Below are 16,227 nucleotides of genomic sequence, written 5' to 3'. Positions count from 1 at the left end.
GCTATTAAATACCAATTGTTCATCAAGGCACGGCCAACATCAGGCCATACGGTCTTAGCATAACAATCATATGGTCATTACTCAACATTAAGTGTGTCTTTTCCCAGCTATTTTCATAAGTCTGAACAGGGGATATAAAGCATTTTGAGAACTTTATATGTTGCGAAAAAATTGAGGGGTAGTTAGAAGGTATGTCAGGAAATAGAAGTTTTACAAGACAAATACATAATGTCTTTCGAATTACTGAAGGCGGAAAAAAGAAATAGGATCTATCATAAAATAAGACATGAATTAAGCTGCATTTCACTGTTTGATTGGTCATCAAATTTTCACATTGCTGTTTTTAAACAGTAATCTAAGATAAATTTTGTTTATAAAAGATGTACACCTTCAGTGACAAGAAAAAAACCTTCGTTCTATTCCAGATTCGACAGCGATTGTCTAGTTTTATTCCATTATTTAAAATAGTTTTTTGTACCTCATTAACGTTGTTCCCAGCTATTGTCCCATAATGTCTTGAGGTACATCCCGTGGATATTAATTTCACGTTTCTTCTGATTTACTGCTTTGCTACATACTGACTATGTGACAAACGTCGCTGAACCTATTCAGTTCGTGTCCTCTCTCCGGGTTATGCTTCTTATTTGTAGGCTTTGGTACTACCTACCTAACGGAGGAACGAAGTGAAAATGCTGTCTCTTGTATTAATTTAAATTTAGCAATAAAGTTGAAGTCTCGTGACACTTGTTACGATGGGACATTATTGTCCTATTCCCAACTTCTTCTGCAAGTGTGAACAGGGCACGTAGCCTACAGCATCTTGCTAACTATATAAAATACGAAAAAACGTGATTTACTCTTCGAAAATGTGTAGAAAGTTTGAGGGTATAGCATTGTCGTCGTATTTTTACTTCTGCCATTTTTAAAGAATAATGAGAACAGAATTCTGTTTCTAAAACGCATATATCTTCAGTCACAAACACGCTTTCTACCCACTGGCCCTACACCAGTTGTCCAATTATTCGTTCCAAGGTCAAATTTTTTTCGTCTTTTTTTACGTTAATTTTATTTGCAAAAGACTTTTAAATTTGTTAAAAAATGAGCCACGTGAAGCAGAGTATACCAAAGGTATATCAGAATATAATCTACTTACGTGAATAATTACTATATTTAATCTAGCACTGGCAGGTGTTTAAATTACCAGAACAGCAACTGGTACCTAAATAGTGCATGTGCTAATGACAAGATGTTCTTTTTTCATTTGATCGATTTTTTTTATTAATTAAGGGCATAATGCACATTTTGTCTCTCTTTTACTCCTTGAACCAAGAACTGGTTTAATGTAATTGGTAATTTATTTTTTTGCTTTTATTTAAAGTTTGGTTTTGTCCAAAACCGAAAGCATTGGGTTTTGGGCTTTGGACCTTTTGGCTTTGCGGTTTTGTTTAGTTAAATTATTTATTTTGTGCAAACTACAAATTCTCTTAGCCTCAAATAACCGAGACTGACTTGCAGATAGACTAAACTTTCCAATCTCAGACCAAGTGAAACTACTATGTGAATTCTTGGTCGTAAATCTGGTTAAAAGTGAAATATTCCTGGAAAGATTGCAAAAAGTCATTTGAATTTCTTCGAATGAGGTTTCTTTGCTTGGTTTAGAAGCCGTTGGTTTAGGATCCTAATAAAAGGTTTTGGTTTCAGGCCATAAAGATGGTCCAGGCTTATTGTAAATTTCGTATACGTCAAGTTTATTAGTGCCATTAAGTTCACGTTCAGCTTCATTTCTTTTGTTATTGGATGTCAAGTCAATTTTGGTCGTTTTTTTACATATTTTTTCGTCCTTTTTGAACAAATCTTGTTTTTGAACTTATTTTAACTATTTTGGTTTATTTGTAATGACAAGTAGGCGACTATGTGTTTGCAATTTAGGCTGTTAACCCTAGTCTTATTTAAATACTGATCTCGAATTTATTTTGTATATAAATGTGATTTACTGCTTATTATATTTATTTTTTGTACTAATTGTATTTCATTTGTGGCTGAAGTAAGATTTACGAGATTATTCATTACTACTAACAACAACTCACTACTGCACCAATCCACCTAAGGATGGCAAAACTACGATCGCCTTCCTCAATCTCAGTCTGTTCAGAGCCTCCCTCTTTACGCCCTCCTCGGAAACTCTAATTTCCCTTATGACCTCTTCCCACCCCTTTCGCGGACAAGGACAAACTTTCGCAATTGATCGTCGTTCATCCACATAACGTGTCGTAGCAATCTCAACTTAGCCTAAATGTGGTTAAGATGAAAGTTAAAGACTATTGATACTTATTGAATATTTAATGTCATTGAGATATAAAGTAGTTATATTTCTTATTGGGTTTTTGTTGGCAGTGAAATCAGTAATATAACTCATAATATACAACAAAAGTACCATGTCAAAATAACTTTTTTTTTGCCTCCGAGCCATCTTAGATCTATCAAATAACGAACTGTAAGAAAAGGGGATCGAGGGACAATAGTAACCGAAATTCTATAATAAGGGATTTTAATAATGACTAATTCATCAAAATAATTAGATTTTTATGCTGATTCCAAGTGTATATAATTCATTAAGATTGATGTTATCCATAAAAAGCCAGGATTTTGAGAAAATGTGCCTAATTTTCGAAAAAGGAGTAATCACTCCCAAAAAGGTAAGTACTCTTAGTGAAAATCACCCCATCAGAGTCAGTATGTCAGAGAACCTTACTGTAGAGGTTTCAAGTTCCTATCGACAAAATACACTTTACACTATCATTTTGAAGACATTTACTTAGTGACATCGTTTACTTGCATTATACACTTAACTGGTAGATCAGGATGGAAGGACTGATTAGTCAAAGATTAGTCAAATACAATAAATCATCATAAGTAAAAATCATCACAGAACATGAATTATGCAAAAAGGAATATATCAAACAGTTCGTAGGAGCGAACTGTAAGCAAGGAGTGACAAAGGTTAATAGTAACCAAAACTCTAGAATTGGAAATTATATATAAATAGAAATATCCAAATATGTAGCCAAATAAATATAATTAATCAAGTTTAGTGTTAACCATCAAAAACTAACTGTAAACAAGGAGTGACGCTTAGTTAATACGCTTAATTATTACTTACGAGTAACCAAAACTCTAAACACGAAAATTTATATGTCAAAAGGTAAATCAAAAGATTTGGCCAAATACAATGCCAGATTTTCAAAAAAGGGGAAATAACCCCTAAAAGTTAATGAATCTTAACAAAAATTAGAATATCAGATTAAGCTTATCAGAAAATTGTACTTTAGCTGTTTTATTTATTTATTTATACTAAATTAACTATATACTAATAATTTATATACTATTGGCTGCTTCCCCGTAGTAGCATAATATATGTAGACATGAATATATAATGATTTGGAGGTAATAGGCTTGGGACCATCTGTGCAGGATTTCGACTCTTGTTGATAGAAGAGTATCGCCAAATGCTGAAAACCATGTTGTGACCAAGATGGGCCTAAGATTGCACACAGCGTCCAATCATACTGGAGGTCCCACGGACTTCTTGCTGTCCAGCTCTAAGCCGGCTTAAGGGCTTCAGTGTAGACTTGAAAAGATATGTTGGCCCCCGTCCTACACTGGTAACCGGGATCATTGCTTTTCCTGAGGCCAAAATAATTTCAATGATTTAAAGAACATAAAAATTGGAACTTGGAATGTTACGACGTTAAAAGATGACTATCGTATCGACGTTTTGACTGACGGATTCAGACGGTTTTAACTGGACTTATTAGGAGTTTCAGAAACTCATATCCCAAGGGTAGGAAGCATGAAATTAGGTGATATAGAATTTGTTTACTCAGGCAGGAAGGATGGGGTACATAGGCAGGGAGTAGGGCTCATGGTGAATAAGAAAAGTGGCTAAGTCTTGTTTAGGCTGGGAAGGTATTAGCCTAATAATGGAATACTAGTTTCTCATTTTATGACTAAACAGTTCAGGGTATCATTTATAGTAGTATATGCACCTGTTGGTCGACTGACGGAGATACTACTGACTTAGATGAATTTTTACTTACAGTTACAGGAGCAAATAGACAGGAAACTAGGTAAAAATAGGGTGTTTTTACTAGGAGAATTTAACACCCAGGCTGGTAGAAACTGGGATAGAAGGTATTCTAGAGTAGATAAATTTGGTGTAGGAAAAAAAAATAGTAATGGCTACAGACTTTTGCAAATTTGTAGCTGTAAAAACCTAGTGATAACCAATACAGTGTATGGTCATAAAATGGCCCTACAAGTTAACATGGTATCCGCGTGATGGTAAGACAGCAAACCTTATTGATTATGTTATTGTAAACGGAAGCTGATTAATAGTAATATTAGTAAAGACGGGGAGTGATGATGTTAAAAGTAGAATAGCCATGGCTCAAGATGTTTTTTCACAGTTAAAAGCTTGGAAGAATAGGAAGATAATTCTGCAAACCAAGATTAGAATAATGGAAGCAACAGTGATGACAGTGGTCAATTATGGCTCTGAAGCAAGGGTGCTCCGAAAAGCGGGTGAAAATTTACTAGATGTTTTCCAGAGAAATTGCCTACGGATTGTTCTGGGTACCCGGCTGACTGACCATATTTCTAACAGTAGGCTGTACAAAAAATGTAGTTCAATCCCGCTCTCAAGGGCTAAAATGAAAGAAAGGTTAAGAAGGCTAGACCACGTTCTGTGGATGAAGGATGACAGATTGCCAAAGATTGTCCTTTTAGGTCAACTTTCTAGGGCTAAACGGAAAACAGGTCATCCTCGTCAAGGGTGGGAGGGTGTCATATATAAATGTTTAAAGGAAATAGGAACTTCCTGGGAAGGGTGTAAAGAGGGAGGCTTTGAATAAATTGAGTTGGAGGAGGAGCGTACGTAGCTGTGTTGGCCTTGGGCGGCTTGGTACTGTGGTGAGTTATATATAGTATTAGTAAATACTAAAATGTTTAATTATCGTTCTTTTCCAAAAAGATCAAGAATGTGTGTTTATTTATTATTCTTTTTCGTTTGTTTATTTCTAGAGGGATGACCGTATCCAATGATTCTAGAAGATCGGGAGAGGATCATTTGACCGGGAATCAATAGTGATAGTGCCCTTTTAAAGGAACCAAAAAGATTGGAGGACAGCTAGCCCCCCTCCCATTTTTTTCTTAGAGTTCAGTCGAGCAAAATTTTAGATTTTTTCAACATAGCTGTAAGATTCAGCAACTATTGCTGGTTGGATAATATAACCCATCAAAGCCCAAGGCAAAAGGGCTACCAGTTACGTATATTTTTCTGTGACGACAGAACTGTTTGAAGTGGATTTTACGGGAGAGGAGATTTTTCTCTTATGTGGGAGGAACTCTCCTCGAAGAAGTTTACTGTCACGGGAGGAATTTTGTAATGAAAATGAACCCGTTTTATTTGTAATAACTAATCGAAAATTAAGTAAAAAAGTTTTTTGGACGAATAGAAATTATTCTGTATGTGAAGGAGTTAATTCCTCCTCAGTGACTTTTTCTCTTCATTAAAGTTTGACCTTTTGTCCCAGTTTTTCAGTGACACCTAATCACAGTAAATGTTTAATTTAAACAAAAAGCTTTTCTAAAAGTGTTTTTAGCATGAAGAGTAATTTATTCTTCGTTTATTTATGAAAATACTAAAAGGTATTTTCCGAAGAAAATGTCCCAAAAAGGTCTTTCATAAAATTTAAGGAGGGCAAACACCACCCCACCCTCATCTGAAGCCCCTGAACTCCAAACCCATGTACATGATCCACTATAGTAAACGAGTCCACAAATCCAAACCAGTGTCGAGTGTCACACAATATGTTTAACCTTAATAATAGATGAAGACGAATGCACATATTTAAAATAGTTATTTATTTTTTTCTAGCATAAATAATATGAATAGAAATGTATTTTTCTTATATATATGCATAATATAACAACAATTTATAAACGATGTATGTTCTTGTCAATAAATAAATGTGTTCGTCAGTATTTGATTTTTGATCTTGTCAAATCTGCCCCAACCAAGGCACCAAGGAACCAGACTCCTGACTCCAGTTTATCGAACCTGTAATAATAAACATTGGTCACTTTATTCTTCAAAGTTATTAATTTTTGTTGATCAAAAAAAAAATAATAATAATAATCTATAAATATAGAACAACTCTGCTAAATAATAACAAAAACTCCTGAAAAACAAATTGTTGATAACACTAGTTGCAACGAAAGAAAAGAATTTTCTAGCTGTTTCCAAATTCATAAAGCCTGTTTGATTTAATGCTAACCATTAAAAGTTACGAGCTTGAATGAAAATCCCACTAACATACCAAGTAAACATTTAATATATAGAGATGGTATTTTAGTTGTGTTAGGTATTTATGTAATACGTTCTGTATGCCCCCTACTATAATTCTTCGTTGTAATTTTCATATTTTTTTTTTACTAAAGTATTTTATTTTCATCCTGTTTTTTTTTATATTTCATTAGCCTTAATATAACTTCACTTCTCGTTTGTGTACCATATAGTACACAGGTACCCGCTGAATTGCAAGAAAAAAATCTCCCTCCCCGCATTTTCAAGAACTGGTCCAATAGTATGGTTATTTTAACCGACGCATAATAAAGGACCTCACTGAAAAAGGGAACACTTTGGAAAATTTTATTTGTCAAACAGTTCGTGGTAACGAACTGTAGTAAGGAGCGACCCGGCTCAATAGTAACCAAAATTCTAAAAAATTGAATTTTGATATCAATAGCTACATCAAAAGAATCACATTTTAATGCTGATTTTAAATATATAGGTTTCATCAAGTTTAGTCTTACCCATCAAAAGTTACGAGCCTGAGAAAATTTGCCTTATTTAGGAAAATAGGGGGAAACACCCCCTAAAAGTCGTAGGATCTGAAAGAAAATGACACCATCAGATTCAGCGTATCAGAGAACCCTACTGTAGAAGTTTCAAGCTCCTATCTACAAAAATGTGGAATTTTGTATTTTTTGCCAGAAGACAAATCACGGGTGCGTGTTTATTTGTTTTTTTGTTTTTTTTTCCCCAGGGGTCATCGTATCGACCAAGTGGTCCTAGAATGTCGCAAGAGGGCTCATTCTAACGGAAATGAAAAGTTCTAGTGCCCTTTTTAAGTGACCAAAAAAATTGGAGGGCATCTAGGCCCCCTCCCACGCTCATTTTTTTCCCAAAGTCAACGGAGCAAAATTTTGAGATAGCCATTTTGTTCAGCATAGTCGAAAACCATAATAACTATGTCTTTGGGGATGACTTACTCCCCCAAAATCCCTGGGGGAGGGGCTGCAAGTTACAAACTTTGACCAGTGTTTACATATAGTAATGGTTATTGGGAAGTGTACAGACGTTTTCAGGGGGATTTTATTTTGTTTGGGGGTGGGGCTGAGGAGAGAGGGCTATGTTGGAGGATCTTTCCTTGGAGGAATCTGTCATGGGGGAAGAAAAATTCAATGACAAGGGTGCAGGATTCTCTAGCATTACTATAAGAAAACAATGAAAAATAAACATGAAAACGTTTTTTCAAATGAAAGGAAGAAGTAGCATTGAAACTTAAAACGAACAGAGATTATTACGCATATGAGGGGTTCTAAAAATACTTTAGCATAAAGATCGAGGTATTTAGGAGGAGATAAATACCTTGCTCTTTATGCTAAAGTATTTTTAGTAATTTCAACTATTTATTCTACGGCCTTTCTGATTCAGGGGTCATTCTTAAAGAATTGGGACAAAACTTACGATTTAGTGTAACGAGATAGATATTAACGAGGGTACAAACCCCCTCGTATACATAATAAAAATATAAGGTTATGAAAGTTTGTTACGTAAGTTAATTCTTAAGTTACGCATATTTTTTACTAATAAAAACGTTCGTTAAAAATTAAAAGTTCTAGTTGCCTTTTTTAGTAACCGAAAAATTGGAGGGCAACTAGGCCTCCTTCTCCACCCCTTATTTCTCAAAATCGTCTGATCAAAACTAAGAGAAAGCCATTTAGCCAAAAGAATTAATATACAAATTTCATTTTAATAATTTATGTGCGGAGAGCCAAAACTAAACATGCATTAATTCAAAAACGTTCAGAAATTGAATAAAAAAAAACTAATTTTTTTAGCTGAAAGTAAGGAGCGACATTAAAACTTAAAACGAACAGAAATTACTCCGTATATGAAATGAGTTGTCCCCTCCGCAATCCCTCGCTCTTTACGCTAAAGTTTGACTCTTTGCCACAATTCTACTTTTTAAAACAATTAAAAGCTTTAGCGTAAAGAGCGAGGGATTGCGGAGGGGACAACTCATTTCATATACGGAGTAATTTCTGTTCGTTTTAAGTTTTAATGTCGCTCCTTACTTTCAGCTAAAAAAATTAGTTTTTTTTATTTAATTTCAAATAAAAACCGCATATGAAGTTTGAGTCAAGCTCTATATGCTTTTGACTCTATTGGCTCAAAGATGAACCTTTTCTTACGCATTTCATTAATTTTTATTTTAGCAATATATTTGATTTACACTTACTTAATGATATCGTTTACATTCATTATAGACTTAACTATTTGATCAGGAGGGATCTAATTAAAATTAGATCGGGTTTTAATTAAATTTGATATTTAGAAGGATATCATGTCTCAGAGCTCTTACTTTAAATTCCAACCGGATCAGGTGACATTGGAGGGGGCAACCTAAAATCTTGGAAAATGCTTAGAGTGGAGGGATCAGGATGAAACTTAGTGGAAAAAATAAGCACAAGTCCTAAATACGTGATTGACATAAAGAGAACGAATTCACTCTCTTTTGGGGAGTTTGAGGGAGGGTTAATTGTGAAAAATTATAAAAAAATGAGGTATTTTTAACTTACGAAGGAGTGATTTAATTCTGCTCCCTAATTTCAATCGAAAGAAAAACTTATTTTTTCCAATTCAGTTTCAACTTAGTTATATTCGCCTACATATGCAAATTTTTTAATGGGGAAATAAGTATTCATTTAAACAAATCGGGGGAATAAGCTTTGACACTAATAATTTCTATACAAATTAATTTAAATACATGAATAAAATAAATCTTTTACCTTCTGAAGAAGATGAAGAAGTGCCAAAAAAGCCACTTTCGGTAGAAACTACTGATTCCTGTCTTGCCAATGATTCTTCTGAATGGATGTTTTGATGATTTTTGTTGTCCCATATTTCTGCTATATCCATATCCCATTTCAGAGTCATTAGTTTGAGATTATGTCTGGTTTTTGTCAGATCCTCTTTCATTTTCTCCATCTCTTCAGACAGATCACGCAAAGCCTTTATACCATAATCGGCACACATCTCACCTAATTTCCGCCGCTCATATTCATATTGAAGTTCAAAATTGCGCCTTTCTAAAAGGTGATGGGCCCAACCATATTTTTTATTAATGGTTTTAAGGTCTGATTTTAATATTTTATTCTGTTCGTCCAGTCTGACTAACTCTTCTTTGAACACTATACTAAGAGCTTTAAACGCTGATAACTCTTGGTTTAAAGTGACGATCTCCGGTGATTTTGAAAATGGTGTTTTACTCCCTTTTAGGTCCAGTTTCTCCTTTAGGTCTTCGAGCTCTTCTTTTAGGTCTGACTGGTTTAATTTAAGCTGAGCTATTTCCACTTTCAGCTTCTGTTGCTTTGTTGATGAATTTCTTAATGTATCTGATAATTTCCTTTTTTCGCTTTTCAGTTTTTGATACCTTTGGAATAATTTTCGAAAACTATGTTCAGTTTTGTCAACTCCTCTTCTTTTCTTTCTGTCATTTTTTTCACTTTCCTCTTTTATTATGTTGTGGATTTTTGTCGGTCCATTCTCTGTCTCCTGAAACAAAAAAATATGTATACAAGTGATACCCTTAAATAGAAAAATAAACATTCAAAATAGTGTTATTAATGCAACAAGATTGAATTATTTATCCCTTGCCTCTCCTTCAAGCAAAGTTAAAGGCTAATACTATAGCTAGAATAGTTTTTTTTTTATACCTGGTGTGATAGGGTGCACACTCTTCAAATGATCAGTACATCGAAGAGTCATATTTATGCTGTTGTTTATTCTGCAACACACTTAGGCATAGTTTTGCCGCACTGTTTTGCTTCTTCTTCTTTTTCAAATGATCAATATCCCTCGTAAAAGACTATTTCTATTCGTTTTTGTTCTATCAATTTCTATATTGTTTCTAATGTTACATCCTCAGCCAATCCTCGTGCGTACATCATCACTTTTCGCGAAAAAAATAACTCCAAAACTTTACATTTTCCTTAGACATTCTGATACATAGAGTCACCACAAAAAAAGTTCTTTTGATTTGCTTATTTTTATCTAAACATATATTTTAGATTTTTGGTTACTCTTAAAACGGGTGACAAAGTTTGACAACCCCTCTCCAGCCTGCGGGGCAAGGACTGTAAGTTATGCAAGTTGCCTGTTGTTAAGACATAGCTCCCTAAGGGATGATAGCCCCCTTTATGACCCAGTGGCATATAAGGTTGCTATGGAAAGGGTGTTCACATAAAATTCGGAGGGAAATCAAAGGATTGGACATTCGAAGTTTTAGTGCCCTTTTTAACAGTCGGAAGTAATTGGAGGGGAACCATCCCCCATTGCCCATCATTTCTCCAAAGACCTTCAATCAAAATTATCGGATAGCAATTTTATTTAGCATAGTTGAAAGATCCATCGATTACATCTTTTAGGATAATGCCCCTCAGCCCTCAGGGCAAGGGTTGCTAGTTATGTCCCAGGAGCATAAAAGGTTCTTATAAAAAGGATGACCATGTAAACTTCGGAGGAGGCTCATTGGACTGGAAATCAGAAGTTACAGTGCCCTTTTTAATAGTCGAAGTTTGATTGGAAGGCAACCAGCCTCCCACGCCCATCATCACATCCAATCAAACTTTTATTTTTCATTAAAAAAAAAACTATGCCAATAAAGAAACCGAGCAGAAATTAATTCGATGAGCAGTTTTCAAAAAAAAAAAAAATCCAAGAAAAGTAATAAGCTCCATTAGAACAAAAAATGAGCAGAATTAAACTCAAATTAACTTCCAAGCGTAAAACTACGACAAATAACCATCAATAAGTAACTGAAACTAAAAATGAAGAGAAATCATTGGCAACATAATAGTGTTGCCTAAGTGAAGAGCGGTGTGGGCATAATGTGTTCTTTACTATTATTTTTTGCTTTCGTTAGACCACAACATTTATTTTTAGAAGCAGTTGTCGTGGAGGATTCAAAAGAGGCAAAATTCAATTCGAAATTTAAAGGTCTAGTACCCTTTCGAAAAGTTATAAATGATTTTAGCACAATCAGCCCCCCTTCCCTCCAGTACCCCAAACACATCTAATCAAAATTTTAAGATAGCCATATTATCCTTTTTTCTTAAAAAATGCAAATGTCAATTGTTTATCAAATCCTTAACCAATTTTGGATCTACAAACCTTAAAAAAAATTAATTTTATATAATTCAATTACAAAATAGGGATATAATGAAAAATATCCTTCACTTGATATAACAGGACAATTTTTTTTTAAGATAATAGTTCAGTTTGTTATTTATTATTTAAAACAAAGGCACAAGTCATTTATTAGTACAAGCATACAAAAAGTTAAGATAACGTTTAAAAACTAGTGATCATGTTTATAAAAACCCACTGAAATCAGTCTGCGTAAAGGGTAATTAAAAATTCAGACAAACGTTTTCTTTTCTACATAAAATAAAAATAAATTTTCTTTTCTAAGCTGTTTCAAGCTACGAGGACAAATTTAATTTGATAACAGGCTAATCATCCGTTTGGAATTCAATTGTAAATTTGTAAGGATCTCTTGTATTTTTACAAATATAGCATGTTTTAAAAGCGTTATGCTTTTAGTATAGTTCATGATTTGGATTGTTTTTTTTTTATTATTATTTTTTTTTATTAGCAAACATCGAAGCAGAAGAAGTCATACGAGCATGTAGAGTAAATAGAAAAATTATTAAGTAATAAAGTAAATAGAAAATATAAATGAGTAATTCACCCGCTTTCTTTGGGGCTGCAAAAAAATCCTATCTGAAATTTTACTCTATATCTTGCAAGTGGTAGCTTAGAATTGGCCGAAACTGCTTTTAAAAGGCCATCAATTATTTTTTGGCCATCAATTATTTAATGAGGAAATGAGAATACCCGTAAAGTCTAATTTCTTGGTTTCATTACCAAACCTGTCGAAACTTACCCCCTGCCATGGCGTGGTTATTATACCTAGACCCTAATTATTGTTTGTGCATTACTGAAAGGGCTATTAAAAAGTAAAGATTGAATTTTTTCTTAATTAAGATATATTGAATTTCTTTGTCCACTGAAAATATTTTTCCTTAGGTTTTTCTCACGTAAAAGTTTTGCTGGTCCGATTTTTCGTCATTTTTTCCTTTTATCATATCGATTTAATAAATAAAAAACAAACTTTTTAAACTGAAAGTAAGAAGGTAACATTAAAACTTAAGACAAAGAAAAATATTTTGGTATATGAGGGAGGGTGTCCCTTCCTCTTATTGTACGTCATAGCTCATTAAGATGATAGGCCTATTTGTTCTGCTTTACATAGAAAAATTCTTGGTGTATTTATCTATAGGGATAAATTACGAATCTTTCTGTTAGAAGACGCTCTAGCATCACCTACAATAAAGGGCCATAAGCCTTCAGTGCACTATTTATTTATTTATTTTCTGTTTTTTGGTGTGGAGGATAGGGTAAAAATGTCTATGATATATAGGGAGTGGGAGATTTGTTATTGTCTTGTGTTTTTCAATGAATACACCAAAAAAGATATTTTTCAAATACACCCTCATCCACAAAAAACAAATATATGTTTCAAAATCTCGATTGTCTGAGCCTGAGCACCATACAAGAGCAAGTTCTTCCTTCAGTTGAATATACTTGTGACAAGAGTCAACATACGCATGATCAGAAGCGTACGTTAGCAGACAAGAATTTTTAGAACTTCCTTTTTTTGTATTTTGATAGAAAAAAAGGATACGGTACAATTACTTTTGTAAATTATGTCGTTTTAAAATTAATTTTATTTTAAAATTAATAAAACCTCTCTTTAGCTCCCCTTGCAGAATCATGAATTGCAGCAAGAGTTGTCATATACAAAAATGAAAACGCGTAAACATAAATCAAATCATGACGACTTGTGTTACACTTCCACAAATTAGGGGATGGAAGAGTTTCGATACCGATTTGTCGAAATCGCTTACCCACCCTACCCAGTGAAGGAGCAAAAACAGTCAGCATTGTTGAGGACCGAGGGGAAAATTGGCTTTGAGAGACGAATATATTTATCAGACAGTTCGTGGTAACGAACTGTAGCAAGGAGCGACCCGGCTCAATAGTAATCAAAACTCAAAAGAATAAACTTCGATACCAATAGCTACATCAAAAGAATCGCATTTTAATGCTGATTTTAAATATATAAGTTTCATCAAATTTAGTCTTACCCATCAAAAGTTACGAGCCTGAGAAAATTTGCCTTATATTGAAAATAGGGGGAAACACTTCCTAAAAGACATAGAATCTTAACGAAAATCACACCATCAGATTCAGCTTATCAGAGAACCCTATTGTAGGAGTTTCAATTTCCTATCTACAAAAATGTAGAATTTTGTATTTTTTGCCAGAAGGCAGATCACGGATTATTTTTTTGTTGTTTTTTTTTTCCCAGGGGTGATTGTATCGATCCAGTGGTCCTAGGATCTTGCGAGAGGGCTCATTCTAACTGAAATGAAAAGTTCTAGTGCCCTTTTTAAATGACCAAAAAAATTAGAGGGCACCTAGGCCCCCTCCCACGCTAATTATTTTCTCAATGTCAACGGATCAAAATTCTGAGATAGCCATTTTATTCAACGTAGCCGAAAAACCTTATAACTATGTCTTTGGGGACGACTTACTCCCCCACAGTCCCCGTGGGAGGGGCTACAAGTTACAAACTTTTGACCAGTGCTTACATATAGTGATGCTTATCGGGAAGTGTACAGACGTTTCAGTTGTTTTTTTGGTTGGGGGGAGGCGTTAACAAGAGGGGGATATGTTGGTCGAACTTTCCATCGAGGAATTTGTCATGGGGGAAGAAAATTTCCATGAAGGGAGCTCAAGATTTTCTAGCATTATTTGAGAAAAAAAACTATGAAAAAATAAATATGAAAAGTTTTTTTCCAACTGGAAGTAAGGAGAAGCATTAAAACTTAAAACGAACAGAAATTATTACTCATATGAGGGGCTCACCTCCTCCTAATACCTTGCTCTTTACGCTAAAGTATTTTTAGTGATTTCAACTATTTATTCTACGGCTTTGGTGATTCAGGGGCCATTCTTAATGAATTGGGACAAAATTTAATCTTTTGTGTAAAGAGCGAGGTACTGACGAGGGGGTGAACCCCTCACATATGTAATAAAAACATGAGACCAAAAAACCAAAAAATCGCAGGGCAACTAGGCTTCCTCGACCGTTCCTTTTTTTCTCAAAATCATTCTTCAAAAGTATGAGAAAGCCATTTAGCCAAAAAAAAAAAAAAAACTCGCGAATTTCGTGTTAATTATTTTTGTGCGGAGAGCCAAAATCAAAACATGCATTGATTCAAAAACGTTCAGAAATTAATTTTAAAAAAACAAGTTTTTTTTAGCTGAAATTAAGGAGCGACATTAAAACTTAAAACGAACAGAAATTACTTCGTCTATGAAAGGGGCTGCTTCCTCATCAACGGCCCGCTCTTTACGCTAAAGTTTTTTTTTACTGTTTTAAAAAGCAGAGAGAAAGAGTCAAACTTTAGCGTAAAGAGCGGGGCATTGATGAGGAAGCAGCCCCTTTCATATACGAAGTAATTTCTGTTCGTTTTAATGTCGCTCCTTAATTTCAGCTAAAAAAAACTTTTTTATTTAATATAATATAAAACCGACAAGGAAAGTTTTCTGTCATTAACTTAGAGTTTAAAATCGAAAACTTACCAATAGGTCCCATTTCATCCTCTCCATTTCAGCAATAGAATTATCTTTTATTACTATGATATACCTGCACTACTAAATTATGACTGCTGAATTATGACAATTGTTACTTATTTATATTGCATATAATTAATTATGCATTCAAGACTGGTCTAATTATTAAGTACATAATGCATGTTTATATCTCAATTAATCTAATGTCTGAAGAATATTTATGTAAATAAAAGATGACAAACTGGTATGACCTGAATAAGTAAGATGGTTATTTTGAAAATATTGTTATGAAAAGTTTTTGGATTTATTATTTTGTTTGGCGTAAAAGTGTACGCTTTTAACGTGAAATATTTAGGGTTTTCTGCCGCAGGATTTTGGCACCGGTCACCAGTGACTGGCTCCTGCTAAAAAAGAAAAAAAAATGAAGGAAAGACAAAGACTCTTAGATTTCTGCAAATGCTGAGGAAGAGAGGGCAAAAAAATAGTATGATATTAAATTGAGAACTTGATTAGAACTAATTATGTATTTACTTGAAGCCCCATTTTTCTAACTATTTTTCTTTTTTTAATCTAGGGGGGAGAGTATTTGAAAACTTTGAGCCCACGGAGTCAAAATTTTTCATAACAGGTTTTTAGACGTCAAATAAGATTTTTACTTTAAACGAATGAAATTATCCGAAGTTTTTCCATTTGTCTTTCTTTTTGATTAAGGTCTTTTAGAATTGTGCGTCGGATAAAATAGCAATACAATTGCACCAAATCACAAAAATATAGGGGGAGGCGATTTTGATAATTTAGTGAATGCACAAAAGTGGCAATTTTCTAGTTTTAGGGGAGCAGAAGTGGGTCCTTTTTTTACCATTTTTATAGTGAAAACAAAAAATCTAAACCTTTGGAAGCATTGTTACCCCCTGAATTCATTGATTAAAAATGTTGCGTAAAGGATAGTCGTAAATCATATATTTTTTTTCAAATAAAAATCATCATAAATATCTAGATCTTTTCTTTTTTATCAAATATAGGTCATTTAGAATTATGTTTAGGGTAAATGACCGCTAAATACCCCATAATAGGAACGGTATAAAAGGAACTGTCTTTTTCGGGAACTACATAAAAGACTTTTAAATCTACCCCTCCAATATGTACTCAATAGTTTTGGAAATGGTTCGATAGTC

General features: G+C 33.8%; 1 protein-coding gene across 1 annotated transcript; it reads right to left on the bottom strand.

The window, feature by feature from the left end:
• Positions 1 to 5,939: 5,939 nt before the first annotated feature.
• On the bottom strand, positions 5,940 to 15,088 carry LOC136040006 (cingulin-like). The gene is made up of 3 exons (XM_065724072.1): positions 15,062 to 15,088; positions 9,136 to 9,901; positions 5,940 to 6,118 (listed from the first exon to the last, which is right to left on the bottom strand). The coding sequence occupies exons 1-3, from the start codon at positions 15,086 to 15,088 to the stop codon at positions 6,060 to 6,062; spliced, it is 852 nt and encodes a 283-aa protein (XP_065580144.1). The 3' UTR covers positions 5,940 to 6,059.
• Positions 15,089 to 16,227: the final 1,139 nt, after the last annotated feature.

Source organism: Artemia franciscana, chromosome 20 (assembly GCF_032884065.1).
Source record: "Artemia franciscana chromosome 20, ASM3288406v1, whole genome shotgun sequence".
NCBI lineage: Eukaryota > Metazoa > Arthropoda > Branchiopoda > Anostraca > Artemiidae > Artemia > Artemia franciscana.
Note: the sequence above shows the minus strand (reverse complement) of the source record. Positions and strands in the feature narration are given on the sequence as shown.

Bases quoted from the DNA above. Each gene is read 5' to 3' on its own strand.
- LOC136040006 (XM_065724072.1), bottom strand. From the start codon at position 15,088: ATGGAGAGGATGAAATGGGACCTATTG. The intron at 9,902-15,061 runs GTAAGTTTTCGA...TTTTTGTTTCAG, and splicing joins GGATGAAATGGGACCTATTG to GAGACAGAGAATGGACCGAC. The intron at 6,119-9,135 runs GTAAAAGATTTA...TTATTATTACAG, and splicing joins TTCTTCATCTTCTTCAGAAG to GTTCGATAAACTGGAGTCAG.